Source organism: Staurois parvus, unplaced genomic scaffold, assembly GCF_062004578.1.
Source record: "Staurois parvus isolate SC_StPar_1 unplaced genomic scaffold, SC_StPar_1.0 ptg000064l, whole genome shotgun sequence".
Classification (NCBI taxonomy): Eukaryota; Metazoa; Chordata; class Amphibia; order Anura; family Ranidae; genus Staurois; species Staurois parvus.
In genome coordinates, this window is record NW_028317860.1 from 8,831,797 (window position 1) to 8,856,031 (window position 24,235).

Consider the following 24,235-nt stretch of genomic DNA (forward strand, 5'->3'; position numbering starts at 1 on the left):
GAAGCCTATTCTGCCCTCAGCTAATAATGGAATCTTCTACTCTTTCAACCAGTCCATCCCCCACAGTTACTACCTTTTGTACCACTAGCCCCTCCCTCCTAGATTGTAAGCTCCAAGGAGCAGGGCCCTCCATTCCCTCTTGTATTGAACTGTATTGTTGCTGTATTGTCTCCCGTTCTATTGTAAAGCGCTGAGCAAACTGTTGGTGCTATATAAATCCTGTATAATAATAATAACTGGCAAAGCACCTAGTCCCCATGTTGATGGTCATTTATATATTTGGTCAATTACATCAATATGGAGAACTAGCTCCTTTGTTTATATCAGCTATCGTCTTTCTGAACTTTCATGTGTGGACAAGCAGCCTTTTATCATTATTGACATGGATCTGAATTGTTGGATGACATGCTTGACAATGCATGTACATCTTAGGACATTTTTATTTACTGTTTACTTTTTTGTACAATGTAATAGGTACCCTCTTCTCATTCAAACGAGGGGAGTGGTATCTGGGTACGCCTTTTTGGTAAAGGGGCTTCCAGATTCCGCAAAGCCCATCTCCTTCAGACCCCCACAAACACCTGGCAAGGTGTGGAAGATACCCTTGTCCATGTGGCCTGGTATTGTTTGGGGGCTGCATGGTCATTCCCATTTTTCCTGGCCTGCCAGTCTGCATGCTCCAATATGGGTCTGGTGTGGATTTTTGGGGGGACCCCAAGCATTTTGTCTTGATAATCACATTGCGTTCATCCTTAAAGTATAACTTTAAGTATAACATTGAATAGAGTGGAGAGGTATTAGCACACCTGTGAAGTTTTAATTGTTGTCTGTGCTCCTGTTAGGAAGATTCACCCTCTCTGTTTTCATGTTTACCATTCAAAAAAGTGAAAGAAAAAGAAAACCCCAAATTTGGGATTGTCCCCAGAATTGGAATAATGGGGATATTTTCCAGTGCTGATGCTCAACTTTCTCAATACTCTTTGAAGCTTCTGTACTCCAGGCCCCAATCCAAGAATTACAAAACCAGGAGAAAGCTGTAACACAAACGTTTTCTGCTCAGTACAGACACTCTGGAACCCCTCACTCTGCATTTGTGAGAACCCTATGTCATTTTTGCCTACTTTTACACAGTGGCAGAGCCTTGCACTATCACTCCCCACAGTTGGGCTTTAAAATCTGTACCAAAGCCGATTTTGGTGGAGACCCCATGCTTTTCTGTTTTTCCATGGGTTTCACCTTGATATCCATACCAATCCACCATCAAGAATTGGATTACAATTAAAAGGGTCTGGTATGTATTCTTAGAGGTGTTTTTTTTAACATGTATATCAGACCCCTATCAAGGGTAAGGGTCGGTATAGATTATGGGAATTCCCAGCTACTTTGTTTACATATAGAAGTAAGCAACTGAAGCTGTCAATTGCCAATGGTTTAAAAGGCATTGGTTTTCTTTGTTAATGTTAGCTGTAGTAGGTTATATACATCAGCTGTAGTAGGTTATATACATCATGCAGATGCACCACTTCACAGGCAGATTATGGCATGTTATTCAAAACATTTTTTCCTTGTTAATGATTCACTTGAAGCATTATTAAATCACTGCTTCTTGCCAAACTAAATTTTTTAACAATATTTTTTACTTTGATACATGTTCCCTAGAACAGTGCCCAGCCCAGCATTCCATTTATTTGACAATCCATTGCATATTAGCCTAAAAAATGACCGGAAATGATTTTTAACATTCAGTATCCATTGTATGTAGGTATATTTGCCTCATTCCTACCTATTAGTCACTTATGTAAAGTCCATCTAAAGCGAGAATATTCGTAAGAAAAGTCGTATGAAAATGCTTTGCACTTTCGATGAATGGACAAAATGTCTTTTGCTTTTAACATACAATTTTAAAATGAAAGTAATTTCTGAATGATAACCACATACACTGGCCGAAAATTTATTTGATTGAGAAACGTTTTCCTTCCTACCCCTACTGATGAAAACGAACATCAGTTTGACCCCACTAACGATTAGAAAAACAAACGAATATTCTTGAAACAAAATTCACAAATTAAAATCTAACCATCTTAAAGCTACTAGTCCACGGAACACTACCATCTTCACAAAATCATTGTAGAAAGTGGGACTTTAAATATACCACTGGCATCCACAAGGTACAGAAGACAAAAGTTGCATATATAAAAACGTAATTTTTGTTCCAAAATTTCATTAAAATAGCAGATAATCATATATAAACAATATATTAAACAATATATAATGTATAAAAAATATGTTATATTATATACTGTATAATATATATATATATATATATATATATATATTTATATATGATTATCTGATATTTTAATGACATTTTGGAATGCAAAATTACATGTTTTTATATATACAACTTCTGTCTTCTGCACCTTGTCGATGCCAGTGGTATATTTAAATTACCACTTCCTACAATGATTCTGTTTTGCTACATTTACAGGATGGTACCATGGTAGACCACACTGATGCAATAGTTAAACACTCCACCATATCCCACTATATCTACCATCTCAACAGGTTGACAATGCTGCTGTCCAAAGGTGGCTACACTGCCAGAGCAGGAATAAATGTAGCCACCCAAGGACAGAAAGTGTGTTAATGGCCAGATCATCTGTTAAAAATTATTGACAATCAGCCAAAAAAAAGTAAACTAATGCAACCACCACATCTAAGGACTGGCAAGCTGCAATCAATTACATTTTTGTTTTTGAGGTTAGATACATTTTAAAGTGTGCTTGTACTTTGCTCATACTAGACAAAGTAACAGGCTTGTTTTACAGGAAAGGCCAGAACTTTGGTTCCCACCTGCTCTGATCTACTGCTAGTCTGCCTGTAATGGGGAACACTTAACACTTCTCCGTCCTTCCACAATGCAGCTTTCAGTGCTAGTTCAGTGCTGGACCTCCCATTTGATATACTTGAGCACTGTGGCTGATCTACTAAAATAGAATGTGCGCTTTGCAAATGCAGTTACACTCATTGTCCCAGGAGCTTAGTGAATGTGGTGAAGCTTTGCTGATTTCTAATATCCAATCATACGCAAGCAAATATGCTGTTTGTTTAATGCTCCTTGTACCTGATTGGGTATTCTTTACAAAGTGAAGTATGATTATTTTACTGTTGTTAATAAAGAAATGCAATCCTAATATCACCAGGAAGTAACACTGCTTTAAATTTGTATAATCAATCTGCTGAGGGTATAACAGCTTACTTTGCTTTGCTACTTGCTATTCTGTAGAAAAACCTGCAAAAGATAAATCATAACATTTGGTAGTGTTGCTAGGTCTATTTCATAATTTCTGTTCATTTATTAAAAAAATGAATTTATACCTGTTTCAGTGCCCAGGCATGTATGGTATGTGTCACCCTCTTATCCTGGTGTAGCCAAGTTTGCAGTAGTTTAAAAAGTTTGTATCCTGTTTAGAAGCTTTGCCTCTTACCTGTGCCATAAGATATGGGCTGCTCAGGTTTGTGGGAAGGACAGAGCTTGCTGGGAGCAACTATGATTTGTGGGAGATGTAGTTCCCAGGCAGACTGAGCCTTTGTTTTCAGATTGGAGGAAGGCCTACATATCCCAGCATTGTTAGAGCTTTGTGGAGTGGAAAAGAAAGGTCTGTTCCCGGGCTTGAGGGCTGAGGACATTGTGGGAGAAAGACTGTGATGCAAACTGTTAGCTGAACGCTTTGCTATTGCATCAGGGATGCAGTGAGGTGAAGTAGCTGATATCTCCTGGTACATGAGAAGGCCAATATCGCTGACCAGTGCTGAAGCCGGATCGTTGGGGAGAATGCCTCTGACTTCACTGAGCCACCAATGGAGAAAAATGATAGACAAGCTATCACCCCAGGAGTTGGTGAGAGGCCACTGGCCAAACCCTATTGCAACCCATTAAAGAGAAACGGTATGGGATACAGTGCAGGATTAGAAGAAACTTATGGGATACACCCAGGTTAGAAGGAACGTATCTTGAGCGCTCCAGAGCTGGATTTGGGCCCCAATTTGCTGGCCAGACAATATAGACTGTTATTGTAACATTGTCCCTATTGGCCATCCTTAGTATAGAGTTTAGGGGTCATCCTCTGGACCGCCGGCTTACTACTAACTGTACGGTACTGTATATTGTATATCCCTTGCTACTATTCTATATGTTTGAAGAGTAGTTGTTATTTTGTTATTTACATTTCTCTGGTTGATGTGTATATATATATATATATATATATATATATACAATATGCATATGATATATAATAAGATATATTGTCGCTATAGACATCCCCTTCAATCTGGGTGTGTCAAGGTGTGTGGTGCTGCTTGTAGATTCACAGGCTCTGGGAACAGGAGACCTGAGGAAACAGCGACTCCTTTGGGGGTAAGCGCTCATGGTTGCCAAGGGTGTAGCACCGACCTCCTGTATCAAGCCTGACCCTGCCAATTTAGCAGGGGGCCCCGGAGACTGTAGTAATCCCCGATTTGCAGCGGAAGGGTGGTGGGGGGGAGATAGTAAGGGGACTATTTTGATGACGTTTGGGTCATAGTCTTCTTTCTGTCCCTGGTGCCCCAGTAAACAAGTGAGGCACAGGGAAGTTTTTTATTTAATTGCTGCAGACACTTTGCAGTGCTATCTGAAGAGCAAGAGTGAACTTTGCTAGGTTAACAACCTCTATTTCTGTTACAATAAACTCCATTGCCAAGTTAACTGGTATATGCTGATGCTGCTAAATTGTCTAGGTATTAAATGATTCCCCCAACATAACTCTCCCCCAACACCACCACCATTTTGCATCCTAAATGTCTGAAGTAGTTTTGTTATTTTTATATGCCCCTTCTAGACCTGAAGATCTGCAAAGGATTCCCAGAAACGATATACCGTATGTTCTGACATTTCAGAATCTAAACAAAAATGAAAAGAGGTTATTTTTGAATTTATTACCATTATATTTACATTTCATAAAAAAAATTGATCATGGATGTGAGAGAGAAGGCAGACTGTAAAATGACCAAGGAAGAAGTGAAAGTGGAACCGGGGAGATCAGGGGAGAAGATGATAAGATGGACACGTATTGGGGAAATACAGGGAAGACAGTGGGACCTGCCCCTGGATGGAGGATAGAGTAGGCTGAGCATGAACTAATCATGGTTTACTTGGAGAATAAGTTAGGTCTACATATGGGTGGATGAGTGACAGAGTTAGAACATCATCTAATTGGGTTCCATTTGGAGATGATACAGAAAAGGGCCTAATTATAGAATGGCTGGTGAAGAGGCAGAGAGGAGGCATAGAGGCAACTGACTGTGGATTGGGGCAGAGGTCCTTTTTTTACTATTTTCTCCTCATGTATTAGTTTGCAGATGTTTTCTCCATCCATGACACGCCTCAGTATGTATAGTGTATATCTATATGCAATGTGATAGTATTTAAAGCATATCTACACCTCAAAAGTTTTTTTAACATACTGCAGCTTTTCAGTCTTTTGATGTGACTGCATTAGATTTCATTTATCAGGCTAAGAACATTTTCTAGAAGTACAGAAAACACCTGTTGATCTTGCCAGAAGTGCCATGTTCTTGTCACTTCCTGTAAGACATTAAAAGCAAACTAATCTTTCTTTTGTAAACTGCTAATCCCATCAACCCACCATTAAATGGAAAGAAAACAAAAGCAGACATGTTTGAAGTTTAGCATGTATGACAACCATAGCTACCTCCATGGATACAGAGGAGAAATTAGTGTAGACATGAATGTACTTGAAGTGTGTTATATGTATGAGTACCTGGTAAAAATAAAGTGAAAACAGGAAACAAATGCAGCCACCACATCTAAGAACTGGTAAACTAGAATATATGATATTTTTTAGTTTAGGTACATTTTAAGGGTAGATTTAGACATGCGTCTAAATCCCCCTTGCCTTTGAAGCACGTTCCACATTTGTATCACATTCCAGAGGCTACTGACAAGAGGAATCAATGCAATGTCTCCTCACCACCTGTTTTAACCCCATTTTTGCTGGCAACCACGTTCATTGCTCGCATCTGTGGGGTGTTTGTGGCGCTTCTCTATTCACTTGAGTGTGCAGCGTTCGGTGAGCTTGCCGCCTGATGATCACAACGTGCTAGGTGAACTTTGCCGTGGGTGGGAAGCATCATGGCCACAGCATGTAAACATCCCCATCCATTGCCTACTGCAGCTTAAGGAGGGGCAGTTGGTGGGCAGCAGAAACTCAGCTCAAACACACATTTTTGCCATCCCCCGCATGGCTAAGTAAAGCCTATTTCACTGATGGCAGCCAGGTACCTTTTTACAAATTTTGTGAAGTGAAGGGTTATCAGATTTGTATTGCTGTATTTGTCTCCCATCAGCCAGCTTTACCATCACTCACTTTCCTCTTGAGACTGTCAATGGGACAGGAAATGAGGGTACATTTCTCCAATGGGACCCAGGCAGAAATAAAAATCTGATGGAGTTTGTAAACTTTCCCCTTCTACATAAAACTAAAATAATGCTTTGGTTTGGCTTTACAAGTATATACTGTGTGTATATATATATATATATATACATATATTAAGGCCCAGTTGTCTCTGCTTAGCCTAATCACTCACTGTGATGTGCTGTAAAGCAGAAGAATTCCCATATCCTAATATTTTAAGACTGTAAAAGAGAGAAAATCTTTTTCATAAATTGCACTGAGGAATGTTGCATGGTCAGTTTTTCTAGAAAAATGTGTTTCGTGTAGATCTTCACTAATTTCTAGTATGCAAAAAAGTCTTTTCAAAAGTAGACAGAACATGCAGGTAAATTACCTGTTTGTCTGGCAAGACTGGAAATTACGATCAGGAAAAAATGTAGATTTTCCTTTATTGCGTGTCTTAGTGTGCTGCTGTGGCAACTTTGGATGGAATTTTTGGAAGTTCCTATTGTGGTTCTTGTGTCTGAGAATATAACTCATAACATTTCCTCACGTGTAGCTAGCTGTAGTGTACTTCCCTTTTTTCTGTTCATATGCTTTGTTTTAATTTGACACGATAATATATAGAGGAACCAAGAGATGAGAAGATAGCTTTGCTCTTCCTCATGATATTCTGCTTTTTGGGAACAACTGTAGTGTTTATTAGGATACAAGGATACACTCAGGATATATATGAGTGGATTATGCCAGCTCACTGCTTTCAGTGCTGTCAACATAACCCAAATAATCACCTTGAAAATGGAAAAAACGTCCAAATAGGTGCGGAGTTTAAAAAGAAGGTTTATAATGGTGACAGATGTGGCTTAGATAAACTAATTATTTAAAAAAGATTTTTATTAAGTACAAAAGTGTATACAAATGTAGTAGTAAACTGAAAAAAAAATAAAATTAATTCTTCCTAGAACTACTTGAATTGGCATTGGATAATAAGTACTTCTCCGATGTGAATTATCAACAAATCAGAGGCACCTCTATGTGTGCACCATGGGCACTGGTGTATGTGTGCCAACATTTAGGCTACTGGGAGGAACAGGAGGTCAATATATTATGACTGTTCATGGGAGGTACATCGATGATATGTTAATTGTCTAGAAGGGTAGCAGTGTTGAACTAAGGTCATTTATCGATCACTTGAAAGGTAACTCCAGTAACATCAGACTCACTTATAACTTAAGTGGGAAAGAGATCCCATTCCTAGATCTAAAAATAGCAGTGGAGAATAATGCTTTAGTCACCAAAACGTACTGCAAAGAAACAGCAGCCAATACAAAGCTAAGGGCAGATAGTTTTCATCTGGTACACTTAAAAAATGGAATTCCAACAGGACAATTTTTACATATTAGTCATAATTGCACGAAGATTTCAGACTACCGGGAGGAAGCAAAACAAATACATAAGATAATATGCGAACGAGGATATTCACACAAGAAAATCAGAAATGCTCAAAGGAAGGCAGCAATGCGTGAGAGATCAAGTTTACCTAAACAAGGTGAATTAATCCCACCATGGCTTGAGAAATAACCGGTGCGACTCATTACGCAATATGGAGCACAGTGGCAAAAGATGAGGGAGGTGCTCCAAACACATTGGGAAATCTTGACCAGCTGTCCATCCATAGCATACATAGTTTGCCCTGAACCTAAAATGGTGCCAAACAGAGCAAGGAACCTTGGGGACTATCTAATTCACTCAGAATTGGTAAGGTCTCCCAGTGACAATTGGTTATCCCAGTACCCAAGAGGAAAGAGCATGTTCCCTTGCAGCCACTTCCAGATTTGCCCTCTTTTGGAAAGAACCAATGTGTTTTCTGACTCTCAACATAATAAAAGACCACATAAATGAGTTCTTGCTGGAAAAAAATATTTTAGGCAACAGACAGCATGGATTCATGAAAGACAGAAGTTGGCAAACAAATCTGATTTGTTTTTATGAGGGCGTGAGCAAAACCTTGCACAGAGGGTTGGCAGTGGACGTGGTATACTTGGATTTTGCAAAAGCATTTGACAGTTCCCCACACACGGCTAATGTGTAAGGTAAAGTCTACAGGCTTGGAAAAATCTGTATGCAAATGGATAGAAAACTGGCTAGAAGATCGTATTCAAAGAGTAGTGGTTAATGATTCATACTCTGAATGGTCTAGGGTTGTCAGTGGTGTACCCCAAGGTTCAGTGTTGGGACCCTTACTTTTTAATATATTTATAAACGATATAGGGTCTGGGATTAAAAATACCATTTCAGTCTTTGCAGATGACACCAAGCTGTGCAGTGGAATAACGTCCTTATGTCTTCAACTTACAAGCCAACCTCAGTGCACTGTTTAATTGGGCAACTATGTGGCAAATGAGGTTTAATGTTGATAAATGTAAGGTTATTATTATTATTATACAGGATTTATATAACGCCAACAGTTTGCGCAGCACTTTACAATATAAGGGAGACAGTACAATTACAATACATTTCAGTACAGACGGAATGTGAGGGCCCTGCTCGTGGAGTTTGACTCCTAAAGGAAGGGGGAGGTGATACAAAAGGTGATAGCTGCGGGGGATGATCTGGTGGAGGTGATTCAAGTGCAGTTCTTAGGTGGAGGTGGGGTAGGCTTCCCTGAAGAAGTGAGTTATACAGGTTATACACAAGGTTATACACTTGGGGGCTAAGAATATGCATGCATCATACATACTAGGGGGGTACAACTGGGGGAATCAATGGTGGAGAATGATCTGGGAGTTTCTGGTAGATCACAAGCTTAATAATGGCATGCAATGCCAAGCTGTGGTTTCTAAAGTGAGCAAAATCCTCTCTTGTATTAAGAGGTATAGACTCCAGAGAGAGAGATATCATATTACCGCTGTACAAATCATTAGTAAAACCTCATCTGGAATATGAAGTTCAGTTTTGGGCATCAAGTCACATAAAGAACATTGGGGAACTGGAGAAAATACAGAGAAGGGCAGCCAAACTGATACGAGGCATGGAGGAGTTCAGCTATGAGGAAAGATTAGAGGAACTGAATTTATTCTCTCTTGAGAAGAGGAGATTAAGGGGGGGATATGATCAGTGGTTCATATTGTGAAGTCGGTGTAGAGCTATTCACCCTGAGATCATCACAGAGGACAAGGGGGCACTCTTTATGTCTGTAGGAAAAGCAATTTAATCTCCAAACACAGAAATGTAAAAACTCCCTTAAGGGTTGGTTCTGGCCAGCTCAGTGGATTGCTTAAAAAAAAAGCCTGGATTCTTTCTTAGATGCACAGAATATTACTGGATACTAACATTTATAGGTAAAGTTGATCCAGGGAATATCCGATTGCCTCTCGGGGGATCAGGAAGGAATTTTTTTCCCATCAGGAGCAAATTGGATCATGCTTTGCTGTTTGTTTTTGCTTTCCTCTGGATCAACTATGGGTACAGGATTATAACTTTTTTTTTGGTTTTTTTTAAATTTATGGTTGAATTAGATGGAATTTTGTCTTTTTTCAGCCAGACTAACTATGTAACTATGTAGCATGCTAAAGAATACCACATAAATGGTGTAATTAACTGTTCAACAACAAGAGTTTTTTGTCCATTGTCTAGCTATGCTTTTTTCCAGACAATTTGGACCTTCATTTGGTAGAAAATGTTATTTCCTTATTAATAAAGGAAATATGGTCCAAAATAGTAAACGAAAACCCATATACAGGTAGGTTCATATATACTTGGACACAGGCACAATTTTAGTTTTTTTTCAGGTATTTTCCAAAACATACTCAAGCTATGCTTATATAATGGATATTGGCTGAAAGTGCACCCTCTCAGGTTTAATTTGAGGGTATGTACATCCAAATTGGAGGAAGGGTTTAGGAATTACAGCTCTTAAGAGTAGCCACCCCCTCTTTTTCAAGGAACCAAAAGTAATTGGACAACTAAATCAAAAGCTGTTTCATGGCCAGATGTGGGCTACTCCTTTGTTATTTCTTCATCAATTAAGCAAGTAAAAGGTCTGGAGTTGAATCTAAGTGTGGTATTTGCATTTGGAGTCTATTGCTGTGAACCTACATCATGCATTCAAAGGAGCTCTCCATGCAAGTGAAACAGGCCATTGTAAGACTTCAAAAATGAAACAAATCCATCAGAGAGATAGCAGCAACATTAGGAGTGGCCAAATCAACAGTTTGGTACATTCAGAGGAAAGAAGAACGCACTCGTGAGCTCAACAACATAAAAAGGATAGAAAAACCAGATTAGACTTTGCCAAAAAACATCTAAAAAAGCCAGACCAGTTCTGGAAAAGCATTCTTTGTATGGACGAAACTAAGAATACTCTGTACCAGAATGATGGGAATAAAAAAATGTGGAGAAGGCTTGGAACAGCTCATGATCCAAAGCATACAACATCATATGTAAAACCTGATGGAGGCAGTGTGATGGCATGGGCATGCATGGCTTCCAGTGGCACTGGGTCACTGGTGTTTATTGATGATGAGACAGAAGCAGCCGGATGAATTCTGCAGTGTTTAGAGATATACTGTCAGCCCAGATTCAGCCAAATGTAGCAAAGTTAATTGAATGGTGCTTCACAGTACAGATGGACAGTGATCCAAAACACATTGAAAAAGCAACCCAGGAGCTTTGGAAGGAAAAGAAGTGGAATATTCTGGCCGAGTCAATCACCTGATCTCAACCCAATTGAGCATGCGTTTCACTTGATAAAGGCAAAACTAAACGCAGAAAGACCCACAAACAAAGAACAACTGAAGACAGCTGCAGTTAGAGCCTGGCAAAGCATCAGAAATGAGGAAATCCAGTCTTTGTTAATGTCCATGGGTTCCAGACTTCAGGCAGTCATTGCAGTAAAGGATTCTCAATAAAATATTAAAAATAAACATTTAGTTTATGATTATATTCATTTGTCCAGTTACATTTGAGCCCCTGAAAATGGAGGGACTGTCTATACAAATGGTTGCAGTTCCTAAAATTTGTACTTGATATTTATGTTCAACCCCTTGAATTAAAGCTGAAAGTCTGCACTTCAAATTCATTTGGATTGTTTCATTTTAATTTATTCTGGTGGTATAGAGAGCCAAAAGTATGAAAATTGTGCCTGTGTCAAAATATATATGGACCTAATATAAAAACGTTTGATCTATATTTTTATGCCATAAGCATGATTCACCACCAAAAACAAAAGAATTCTACTGCTGATGTGCATGAAGATACCACATACATGTGCATAATTTGCTGTTTGTACCCGTAGCCAGAGCAAAAAACAATAGTGTGCAGTGTTTTTTTGGATTTTTTTGTGTGTGTTTTTTTCTACTTAAGGCCTGAATCGTGTGACAATGAAAATCAAATTATTCTCTATGGTGCCCCCTTCACATCAATGCAGCACAGCATGGTGCATTTTTGGAAAAGTTGCTGGAGGTATTTTGTTGCAGTTGCTACATGATTTTGGCCCCATTGACTTCAATGTTAATTTACCAAAAATTACAAAAAGTACATGCATTTTTGGTGTGTTTTGCCGTATTTTTGCAGGCTTTTCGCAGGTTGTTAAGGAGCCAGTACCAGCCAGCATCCTAACAACCAGTGACTCATCCAGATGGCTGACAGAAGAATGTAAACAAAGCAGCTCATCGTGAAAAAAAAATGAGCGTGGGGGCCCCCCTACAATCCTTACCAGGCTCTTTGAGTCTGTTATACATTTTAAGGGGGACCTCATTCTAAAAAAACAAGAATCCCCAGCTGACAACAGGAATGAGTGGATGAGTCACTAGTTATTAGCAGGTGCCGGCTCCTTAAAATGGAACTTTAATCAGAAAATCAGAATAAGTCTTGCTAGATCACTTCAGCTTGGCGACTTTTGCAGATATAGCTATGTAAAACATTAGAAATATGTGCCTATACTGTTTAAAATCCAGTAATACATTGTCTGACCCTGCTCTGCACATGCTCAGTTGCTCTCCATTTTTAGGCACTGCCAAATTTGTAGAGGCCGATCTGCTGACAGTCTTAGGGCCAATTCACACTGATTTCCTCTAAAATTTATAGAAGATGGATGTACATTTCCATCCATTTTAGTCGCACGCTGACATTTGTTGACATCCATTTTGGCGTCCGTGGACATACAATTATGGCGTCCATTGACATGCATGTTAGCGTACGTTAAAGAGTACTGCATTTTCACAGAATATCCTGTGTATTTTGTTGACATCCGTTTGCATCCCCTTACATCAGTTGCGTTGAACTAAAATGCATACATGTTGCATTTTATGGCAAGGAAGGTCAACGTAGCATTATGGTGTGAATGGGACACATCGGAAATTATTCTTTTTTAGATGTCCTTCCGTTGATCTGCGTTTTACAGCTGCGCTAACTGTGTGAATTGGCCCTAAAGATTAAAATGGAACTAAATCCATCGATTTAAAAAAATACAGTTACATACCCGGCATGCCAAGAATGCGAACTGTCACATTTGCTTGTGTTCTCAACCAAACTGTCAAACCATCAAGTGGCTGGTGTTATCACTGATCATATGTGCAGCACCATAGCAATTGCAGTTCAAACAGATGGCAGCTTCCTTGGCTGAAAAGGATAGGAGGGTTTAATTATGCTTTAACTGCTGCTCAGGGATTTAGGCTTCAACAAAGTGGCAGCCTCCAACAAGAATAAACAGGAACAATGCTGGGGGCAATTTACAGCACACTCTAATTTTGGCTGCATAATTATTAATGTGGAATGTATGTTCCTTGCTAAAGAAAATAGTTTGTTATCAAGTGTTACGAGTAAAGTTCCACTTTAACCACAAGGACTGCCCTATAGCAGATATACTGGTACAGGGTGGCACCTGTGTGCAAAATCATGTATATATACGTGATTTTGCACTTCTGGGTATGGAGTGCGCGCGCCCTACCCACACAACCATTCGCAGCCATGAATGTAAATGTAAACAGCAGCCTGGCTGTTAATTACCCGGTGGTGCCCAGTGATTACCAAGCATTGACGGGGAGGAAGATTGTTTTGTTTACAATCTTCCTCCCTGTCAGCTCGAGCACACTGCTCTGTACAGCCATCTCGATCAGTGTGCTTACAGTGAAGAACACACACTGCGCCCCCTAGTAAAACACACACAGCACACAGTTAACCCTTTGATCGCCCCTCACATTAACCCCTTCCTGCCCAGTGCCATTAGTACAGTGTCAGTGCTTTTTTTTAGCACTGATCACTGTATTGGTGTCACTGGAGATGTCCGTGACACCAAGCTAGTTCACCCCAGTGTCAGAATGTCCACTGCAGTCCCGCTAAAAGTTGGTGATTGCCACCATTACTAGTAGAAAAAAAAATCCCATTATCTATACCACCATTTGTAAATGCTATACCTTTCACATAAACCAATTAATTTACACGTTTTGGGATTTTTTTTTTTAGCAAAGACATGTCGCAGAATACATTTTGGTGTAAATTTATGACAAAATTTGATATTTTACATTTTTTTACTGGACATGTTTAATAGCAAAAAGTCTAAAATTTAGTTTTTTTTCTCAAAATTGTCGGTCTGTTTTTGCTTATAGTGCAAAAAATAAATAGGAGATTCCTATTAGACAATTGTCACTGAAACTGCTTTTTTGATATATTTTATTTAGACAATATATATAAAAACACATACTTAATTGGGGTATATTCCTGTACTATGCCAGGAAACAAAGGTTGGCTGTACTAACAGCGATGTAGCAGATAAAATACTTTATTGCAATCTTCACATATATGTATAATAAGATATATATATATATAAAGTATAATAAGAACATCACAGCTTCAAGACTAGACAGAAAAACTGTAAACTTGTTTCACAGGAAGACGTGCTTAGTCATTACCGAATTTCACTTGTCAGAAACAGCTTTAAATAACATGTAACAGCTGATTGCAATTAGCGGTTTAACTCAATTCAGAAACAACAATACATGCAATTAAAACAACACATCACTATTGAATTCTTAATCTGCCTAAAGAGTTAGATTGATTCATTTTTGTGTACCATTCGGTGTAAAGGAATGGTGACATAAACTGGGATATTTCCGAATCGAACAATGTGTGTTCCATGAATCTTTGCATTGATTGAAAAAGCGTTTAATAGAATTGAAATTGATGTATCTTTATTCGCATGTTGTCATTCAGTGAAATTACATTTGATGATAGGTTCCTATATCTATACGTTCTATGGCTGACAGTGTCCTTGAAATATTTCCTTGCTTACTATCTTATTTATAGTTTTAGTTGAACTAGAATATAACTGTATTATATATATTGCATTATGTTACCAGCGCTAACATTGCCATCTTTGTCCTGTTGCAGGTCTATAATGGTTGAAGAAAGCAGCAATGAAGAGGTGGTTCTGATAGATCTGTTTGATTCAGGGTATCACATAGACCTAGACAAACATAAAGCTTTGAACCCTATATGGAGTATCATCAAAAAACGATATAGCACAAATGTTCCATTTACCTTCTTTATGTGCTACCAGAAACCTACTTGTAAGGACAGTAATCCAAATATATTATCTGAGGCCACAGAAGCACATTTTGAAAACTTTAAAAATGGATATAAGGTGGTGAAAGACTCCAACATGGCTGCAATACTTTATTCCATTAAACAAGAAATTGATGCACTAGACATAAACAAGATTCTCCTCATTCTGCCTCAGGAAAGGAGGATACAAATGGATATTTATGTAGAAAATGTGTTTACTGCTGTCTATACATGTATGCTAGAATGTTATAAAATGCACTGTGAGATGGATAGCATTACATCCCCATGTAATGCCCAAGAAACCAGCAATGGAATTTCTGATGAGGACTATAAACTGATTGCAAAGAAGGACGTGCAGACATATTTTCAAAACTTGCCCGGTCTGAATGGGGACCTAGTTATTCTTAAATCACAGCTCATTCCAGGTAAATATTATCTTATATTTAATGAGATCTAGCAGTACCGTATTAAGGTGCATAGTCTCTATGAGTGGACATGATTCCTGGGCAAATATATACTTCCTTCCTCTTTAGACCAAGGATTTTATTCCTCATCCTTTCTAACCATCCTTCCTAACCCTATGGCCACCTTAAAGCCTAAGTTCGGTACAAAAAAAAATAAATCAGAAATTACATTACTTACTATCAGTTTGATGTGCTGCTGGCTCCCCATTGCTGTAATATTTTGGTGTGGCAGGGTTTAATAAATGTGAGAGGTCTATGCTTGCCTTTTCTGCCTACCTCCTCCATTCATAGATGTTTCCATTATTGAAACATAATCTAACAATGGATAAGATGGGTGGACCTTTCATTCTTCCTCTAATTATAGATCACTTTTCATTCATTTTAAGCACCTGTCACAGGTCCATCAGCTTTATTAGCCCCCATAGGAGGTGGGGGTGGATCTGAGAAGGAAGATTTCTACAACTCAATGAGCCAACAGTACAAGCTACACAATAGATTGATTATTGAGTAAGGTCTTTTGTGCTGATTTTTTTTTTCTTGACTAAACTTAGATTTTAACATAATGCCAAACTAACAGGATTAGATGTCATAGCCACATAAGGCACACCAAAACTAAGGATAGAGATAATGAAAAAGACAGCTTGTCCTCTGCTTCCCAGTACACTTGGAACTATAGTGAAGTGCAAATTATTCTATTAGCAGCTTTGTTCTATGTGTACAGGCTCAAGCAGCAACCTGGTGTATGTTTGGGGCTGTACCCTGCCCCTGGCCATGTAAATATTGGTGATCCAATGGTATTAATTACCAAGGTGAAGTAAACTATCTTCCAGGCTGATGAGTCAATGCATGTCACACAGTTTACATTAAGGAAATACACTTATGTCTGTTTCCTGTAACAGCACCTTACAGGAATATTATTAAGAACAGGATTACCTGGTTGCATAAGGCTTCCCATAATTATACCCAGAGTCACAGCCAGGGGAAATGGCAGTGCTAAATTTTATTTTCGCAGCATTTTTAATACGTTTGAACATGTGTTACATAACTTCATAACCACAATATGACTTCATAAATACAGAGTCATTTCTATTTCTGTAACACTTGTCTGGTTGGGCAATAATTAGTCATTTATAAGCATGACAAGTAGGTTTATATAAACATACCATGATTTGTAGAGAAAATGAAAGTGATTTCTCTATCCAAGCATCACACATGAACAGTGGAAACAATGCAGGAGATTTATTAAATCTGGTGCAGCTGTGTATGGTAGCCAATCAGGGTCTAACTTCAGCTTGTTCAATTAATCTTTGGCAATAAAACCTGGAATTTGGTTTCTATGCAGAGCTGCACCAGATACTGTACTCTCTAGTTTTAGTAAATAACCCCAATGGCAGCTTACAGCTACACCTTTGCATCTGTTTTGTTACGAATTGAAAGATGTATCCCTTTTTAAGCTAGTCATATGCTAGCAGATTTCTGAATGAACATTCATACCAACATTCGTACATAAATTCTTATCAGTACTTTCGATGACTTAACGAATATCATTCAAAAAAGTATTTTGCGTGGTTATAAGATTTGGTTTTGGAATGAATGGACTTTCCTGAACAAAAACCACATTCAGTGTTAGAAATTAATTTGTTCAAGAAAAAATTTCCATTCTGCTCCTTTGAATTTTCTTGTAGATGCAATCAATTTGACCTCATAAACAATTGGAAAATCAAGCAAATGTTCTGGAAATGTCAAATTTCTACTAGCGTACGGCCGGGTTTAATAGAAAAATATCAGCAAGGGTGCACTATACCCACGCGTCAAACCCACTATGACCTAAAACTTCACTTTTATTCATAACTAAAAATAAACTACATTATAAAATCTATAATGTAGAAAATTAGAGGAAGTCATAAAAATGCCAGATGTATAACCTTATAAGGCAATGTGGAATTAGTGCAAAAATACAAAATGATAGAACAGATATACAACTGCCTTCATTATAGGTAGATAATAATAGATAACAACCAGGCAGTAAGTATGTATTTAGCTGCTGTTGGTCACACTTTCTGCCTGAGTGGAGATTTGTATAGGGTAGGGTCAGTATCCTGGCCACATACCACAACCCAAAGGCATGGATTGATATTAAGGGTCATCGTGGGCACTAAAAGGCTCAAATATCTATCAAAATAAAATATTTCACAGTACCCTTCCAGGCGGAAGAAAAAATATATACACTCCTACTAATCTTCTATCTCCACTAAATCACATTGTAAAATGTATAATGGTAAATCAGAAAACCTTGTTAAGTTATATAGGTCCAGCTTACCATTTTTGCCATGTTTACTGTACATTCTTTATTGTATTGAATCATTTCATATATTTACTATTATTTCCTTATCATAATTCTTCAGTTTCCTGTCTTATATTAACCCAAATTCCTTTTTTCAGACTCTACTAACTCCCACCATTTATTTTATTTGGTCATTATATCCTTTTCATATTATTTCTCTGAAATGAAAACTTGTAATCTAGTACAGTTGCAGTACAATTGGTAGCTGCATTTTTGTATCTGTCCTGTAGATGGTGCTGTTCAGCTGCAAATGATATTCAAGCACTTGGGTGCCTTTATAGTGCAAATGTAGCAGTCTATAAGCTTCTTCAGCAGAAATGGCTGAACAGGTTGAAATGATAAATTATGTTTCCCAAATCTGGTGTATTAAAAGCAGCAGCTTTTCTCCAAGTAAATTGTATCTCCTGTAAAAGCTGCTATATTTTTGGTAGGTAAGTATCATTGTACTTGTATATTTGTGAAGATAAAGGAAGAAAAAAGCGCCTCAAAGTGCTGTATGTCAAAACATTTATTAGGGAGCAATGCAAAAAGCACTCGCATGGTGAAAAACGTAAGAAAGCTCAGTTAAGTAAGGTAATGACCGGTTCCACGCTAAGAGAGACTGTGGATGTCACAAGAAGCCGGCCGGCATGTGAAGCCTCTGAAGATGGTGTCTGGAGTGCACCTTGGAGCGCAACGTTGGCGTCAGCATGATGACGTGGGAGGGACCAGCATGCAAGGTGAAGCATTTCGGAGCATGTGCTAAACCACACGTTTATTTTGTGTCTCTTGACATTAGGATTTGGGGAATCTGTATGCGCTTTTTTGTTTTTTTGTTTCTTTTACTTGTATATTTGTGCATGGGGAAAACTCAAAGAGGAAAAAGACAAGAGCGTTCTGTTTTTTTTTTTTTCTTTTTTTGTTAATACAACCTATGCTTCCTCAAAAAAGTGTGCTATGGTCTTTTATTTAATTTTAATTATATATACTGTGTCAGGGGCAGACTGACAACTCATGGGGCCCCCGGGCAATAGGGGATCATGGGGCCCCTGTGTCCTTGCTCAAACTCAAAAAAGCCTATGAAAAGGTACCAGGGGCATCTCATGGGGCCCCCTACTGACCCCAGGCCCTCGGGCAGTGCCCGAGTTTCCAAATGGTCAGTCCGCCCCTGTACTGTGTACATATAGCTATATAATGAAAGGCTTATTAGGAATTAGTTTCATCTAGACATGACAGATGTCTGAAAACAAATGCTTGATCTTGAAAGTAAGAAATCCAGTGCCCCATTTGCAATCAAGTTGGGTATAACCTTCCAATGAGACATATAAATGAGCAATCTGAAAACTAGTTTAATGAGAACAAAGCAAAGACCACTAAATAATGACTTGAATGGTTTCTGGTCACCTACCGTCCAGGCAGAGCTAACTAAAGTATTAGTAGCATCATTACCATTATGATCTTGTTCCAAAGCCATGTTTTAGTTTGCTTGATGTTTTTGAGATTTGTTTTACTGTTGAAAGTTGATATACTGCTAGGGAAAAAATAACATTGTCCTACATTTCATTTTTAGAATTTTTAATAACATTAGCTATATTATATGTCACATAATCACTGGAGCTGTCTGCTTGCAACTGTTTTTGTTACAGAAGAGACCTTTCTGCATGGCTTTACGACAAGAAGTGGCGGTATAAGCATCATTCCAACTCTTAGTGGATTGAATCTTTTCTGCAGTCCAAAGAGGAAAGATTCAAAAGCCGTTGTTGAGGAGAACTTTCGTCGCCTGGGAAAAGCTGCAGGATTCGATCCTCAGACTTATATTTCAATAAAGGTAAGCTACATTGTCACATATAGGGGTCAGTTTATTAAAATGAGATAGTCTGTTCACTTTGCAATAGAATTGTTCCCTAGCCTACTGAATGGGGAGCAGCTCTGCTGCCTTCCAGCATCCAATCATGTGCAAGCAAAAATCCTTTGTTTTTCCTAGTATGTGATTGGGTATGCTTTCAAAGTAAATGTTCACCGCATTTAGCAAGTTAAGGGAAATTCCCTTGCAAAGTGAACAATCTATCTGTCATTGGTAAATCAGACTCTCTGGGGTTGATTTACTAAAACTGGGGAGTGGAAAAATCTGGTGCAGCTCTGCAGAGAAACCAATCAGCTTCCAGGTTTTTTTGCCAAAGCTTAATTAAACAAATTGAAGTTAGAAACTGATTGGCTACCATGTGCCACTACATCAGTTTCTGAGTGCACCAGTTTTAGTAAATTAACACCAATGTGTCTTAGGCTCCGTTCACACCAATGCGTTTTTTAGTGCCTTTTGCAGAAACGCACTACAGTCCATTTAACATGGTTTCCTTTGGAACATGTTCACATCTATGTTTTTTTGGGCTGCTGCATTTTTGGAAAGGGTCGAGGACTTTTTTAAAACCAAAAAGCAGTATTTTTGCTACAACAGAGTTCAATGGAGACGCTGCTGAAATGCATGGTAGTGCGTTTTTGCAGCGTTTTGTGGTTTTATTCTGCCCAGCAACAAAAACAATTCCACTTTGACAAAAAAAAAAGCTGAACAAAACGCAGTAAAAACACGGCAAAAACACGCCTGATGAAGGGGTCCTGCAAGACTCCGAAAAGTTCCCTTGGTATAACTATGTAAACCTTCATTAAAGCCCTTTTGATCCCACATTGGAGATCCTTAGTGTTCCTGTGACATTTCTCTCCAAAAACGTGTGTAGAAAAATGCAACAGGAACTGCTAAAAGCACTGCAAACCGGACAAAAAGCACACTGCATAGGAGTGAATGGAGCCTTAGGTAGCATTTCATAAGAGAACCATGGGGTCTACCACTGTTGAGCTACACTTCTGAAAATTCCATTCATCTGGCTGTCATGCTGGACCTCTTGTTAAAACATGTTGAGGTACTTGAAAGGTTGTCGCTAGCCCCTGGCTATCTGTCTTGATCAGTCTGTTTGAAGGTATGGACGTCCGGATCGCTGGATTCAGTACTGACCTGGTACAAGTATGGAGATAAGAACTTTTGATATTTTCTTTCCTGATCTGCATCCTCCTTGTTGCAGGTCAGTAACTAAAAAGGTTTTGAAGCCGGGGGTCACTATAACAAAAAGATGAGAAAAAATAGTCCGTATATTTTGACTGACATCGACTATTTGTAATCCTTATGATGCTAGCATTAGTAAACAGATAGGAAGGTATGTCATATTTACCTGTTTTAGACTTTTTTTTTCATTTCTTTAGTTACTTCCTGGTTTCCAGGCCTAGGCAAATTATGTCATCCATCCCAGGAGAATTCAGGAGGAGAGGTTTTCTCAGCTAAACACACCCTGCTGTCTGCATGCCTGATCTAAGGGCAGATGGATTCCAGAATGTAAATGCAACAGGAATCATCTGCCCTTATTCAAGATGGTCACGGCCAGGATGTTAGGAGTGTTTTTCTACGTTAATTTCTCAACATAAGAAAACAAGGAGACATGGTTGGATAGATGAGTTTGCTTTGAATATTACCAATGAATTAAATAGTGGTTTTGGTTTGTGGTACTCAGATGCAGTGTAGCTCTGCTTTAAAAACAAATTGCAATACAAAGCATTCACTACACAGTACAATAGAAATATTTATACCAGACATAAGTAAATAAGCCAGCATTATCAGTGTGCAGAAAGATTTTCTATAAAATGACCACGTCATTTCTAGAGGTCTTCCTATTATAATCACAATCAAAGCAGTCCAATAGTTCCATTATTAAGCTGGTCACAGACATCAGACAGCAGATTGATCTTAGATGAATATTCCTACTGTGAACCAAGGCCATTTATTCTATTACTGACTGCTAATAGAAAAGTAGAATAGGAAGAAAAGAAGTGTCAATACAATGAATCCTAATCTAGCTGTCACTTTTCAAATAAAGCTTTAAAAACAGAGAAGAATCTGCATGGTTTGCTGCGATAATTGTGTGTTGGTGTTTGTGTGATTGCACCATACTGTAACCTCCTCTGTATGTTCACCATGGATGTGTATAGAGACCATGTTCCTTGTAAAAAGCTGACAAATATTTTACCTGTGTATAAGTATAGAAAGCTGCTTACAGCAATGACGACAGCTCTTTATCCAAATACGTTCATTGTATCTAAACCCCAAAACAAAAATGTAATATATTTAGGCCTATGGATGTGGAGACTGCATTCTTTTTCTTATTACAGGCTTTATTTCTTTTATTTTCACCTGGTGATTCTGCCTGTCCCATGATGACAACTTTCACTTACCCTCTCCTATTGTCCATAACAGAGAGGGGTGAGGTTTTGTAGTCCTCAGTGATAGCTATTGCTGATCATGGTCAGCACAGGCAGAGAACTCAGGAAAGTATCAGCTCACACGATTTCCAGTAAGATGACCAGGTATTTTTTAATTTATCAGAGAGATATAACAAAACCCTTTCAATGGTATATTTAACATACCAAAAGGAGAGTAAATAAGTGACATTCATTGTTAGGGCTTACACTTTATTAACCGCTTCCCGCCCGCCATATAAGGTAATGAGGGGCGCAAGGCATTTCTCTCGCTCTGGGAGGACGTCACATGAAGTCCTCCCACTCTAACCACGCATGTGCTGCTCCGGGAGCGCACATCGTGGTGATCTGTGGTGCACTGTGTCCCTCGGACACAGTGGATCACCGATCAACAGAAAGAACCGAAGATGCCAGCTCGGTCATGTGATCAGCTGTGTCCAATCACAGCTGATCACATGTAAACAGGGAAATGCCGGTTATCAGCATTTCTCTCCTCATGAGCTGTCACACTGACAGCTGGAGAGGAGATGAGAGTCGGTAATCAGCATTCCTTGGAGGGGACATCTACACTAATCATCAGGGCACTGATGATCAGTGTGCCCTGATGATCAGTGTAGCCAAGCAGTGCCACTTGTCAGTGCCCATCAATGCTAGCTGTCAGTGCTCATCAGTGCCTCATCAATGCCACATATCAGTGCCTACCAGTGCACATCAATGCCACATATCAGTTCCCATCTGAGCTGCCTTTCAGTGTCACCTATCAGTGCCAGTCAGTGCCATCTATCAATGCCAGTTAGTGCCACCTATCAGTTCTGCCAATCAGTGCCACCTATCAGTGCCAGTTAGTGCTGCCTATCAGTGCGCATCAGTGCTGCCTATCAGTACCAGTCAGTGCCGCCTACCAGTGCCAGTCAGTGCCACCTAACAGTGCCAGTCAGTGCCGCCTATCAGTGCCAGTCAGTGCCGCCTATCAGTGCCATATATGAGTTCTGCCTTTCAGTGCCCATCAGTGCCACCTACTAGTGCCTCGTCATCAGTGCCCATCAGTGCAGCCTATCAGTGCCCATCACTGCAGCCTCATTAGCGCACATCAGTGAAGGAGAAAAAAATACCTTATTTACAAAATTTTATACTTTTTTTCAAAATTTTCAGTTGTTTCTGGTTAGTTGTAAAAAAGTGTGTTTTGTCTTGTAGGTTGACCATGCAGACATTGTGAAAATACTTGGAAAAACAGAACCTGAAAGATATGATGGAATAGTCACCAACCAGAAAGGAATGACAATTGCTGCCCCCGGTGCAGACTGTATTCCAATTCTTTTCTGTGATCCAGTAAAAAGAGCTTGTGGAGCTGTCCATTCAGGTAACAATGCTATTAAAGTGTTATGACTACAGTTATATTTGAGCTATTGTACCCAAACTGTAACTAAAGTGTTACTAAACCCACAACAGTAAAATCAGTCTGTATCTGCAGTAAAGCATGCTTGCTATATTAACTGTGGAACCTAAGGGGTTAATCCTCTACATTGTGTAAAAAGGCTGTTTGAACCTGTGTTCTCTGATCCTCCTCTTTTTCTACTGTCCCTAATATATCTCCTGATAGAACAGAGCTCTAGGAGTCACTCTATACATATTCAGTTTAGAGTGTATGGCTAGAGAGGGTTTTTTTTCTTTGGGAGGGTGCATGTGATCAGCACAGGACCAATCAGCACAGTCCATACAGAGCGTCAGGGGTTATTCAGCCCCATAGGACAGTCAGAGCAGAATGAAAACTCCTTCTAAAAGCTTTAGCCAGTGCTCAGCTAGACACTGATAGAAGTCACAAGACTGCTATATACTACTGATGAGAAAAGGTATTTAGCAATTTATATTTACTAAAATGATTGCATTTCCATGTTCTGTGTATTGGGAGAGACCAGATATAGTGAATGCAGGGTCCTGTGTTTAGTAACACTTTAATCTTTTTTAAAATTTGAAACCATAAAAAGGACGTTTATGTTACCTTCATCAATAAATGTATTGTGCTTTCAAAGAATAGATTAAAAATCAATGTATTTCTCTAACTTGATAAAAACATCATATTTGTCTATCTTCTTAGATGTGATATACGCCATGACATACATTCATGTCTTATGAGA

General features: G+C 38.8%; 1 protein-coding gene across 1 annotated transcript in view; it reads left to right on the forward strand.

Moving 5' to 3' along the window:
* LACC1 (laccase domain multifunctional purine nucleosidase 1) overlaps window positions 1–24,235 on the forward strand; it is a 46,051-nt gene that overhangs the window by 3,221 nt on the left and 18,595 nt on the right. Inside the window, exons 2-4 of the mRNA XM_089668842.1 lie at window positions 14,841–15,439; window positions 19,448–19,629; window positions 23,295–23,460. Coding sequence (XP_089524968.1) covers window positions 14,848–15,439; window positions 19,448–19,629; window positions 23,295–23,460 — 940 coding nt within the window. The 5' untranslated portion in view covers window positions 14,841–14,847. The remainder of the gene's footprint in view (window positions 1–14,840; window positions 15,440–19,447; window positions 19,630–23,294; window positions 23,461–24,235) is intronic.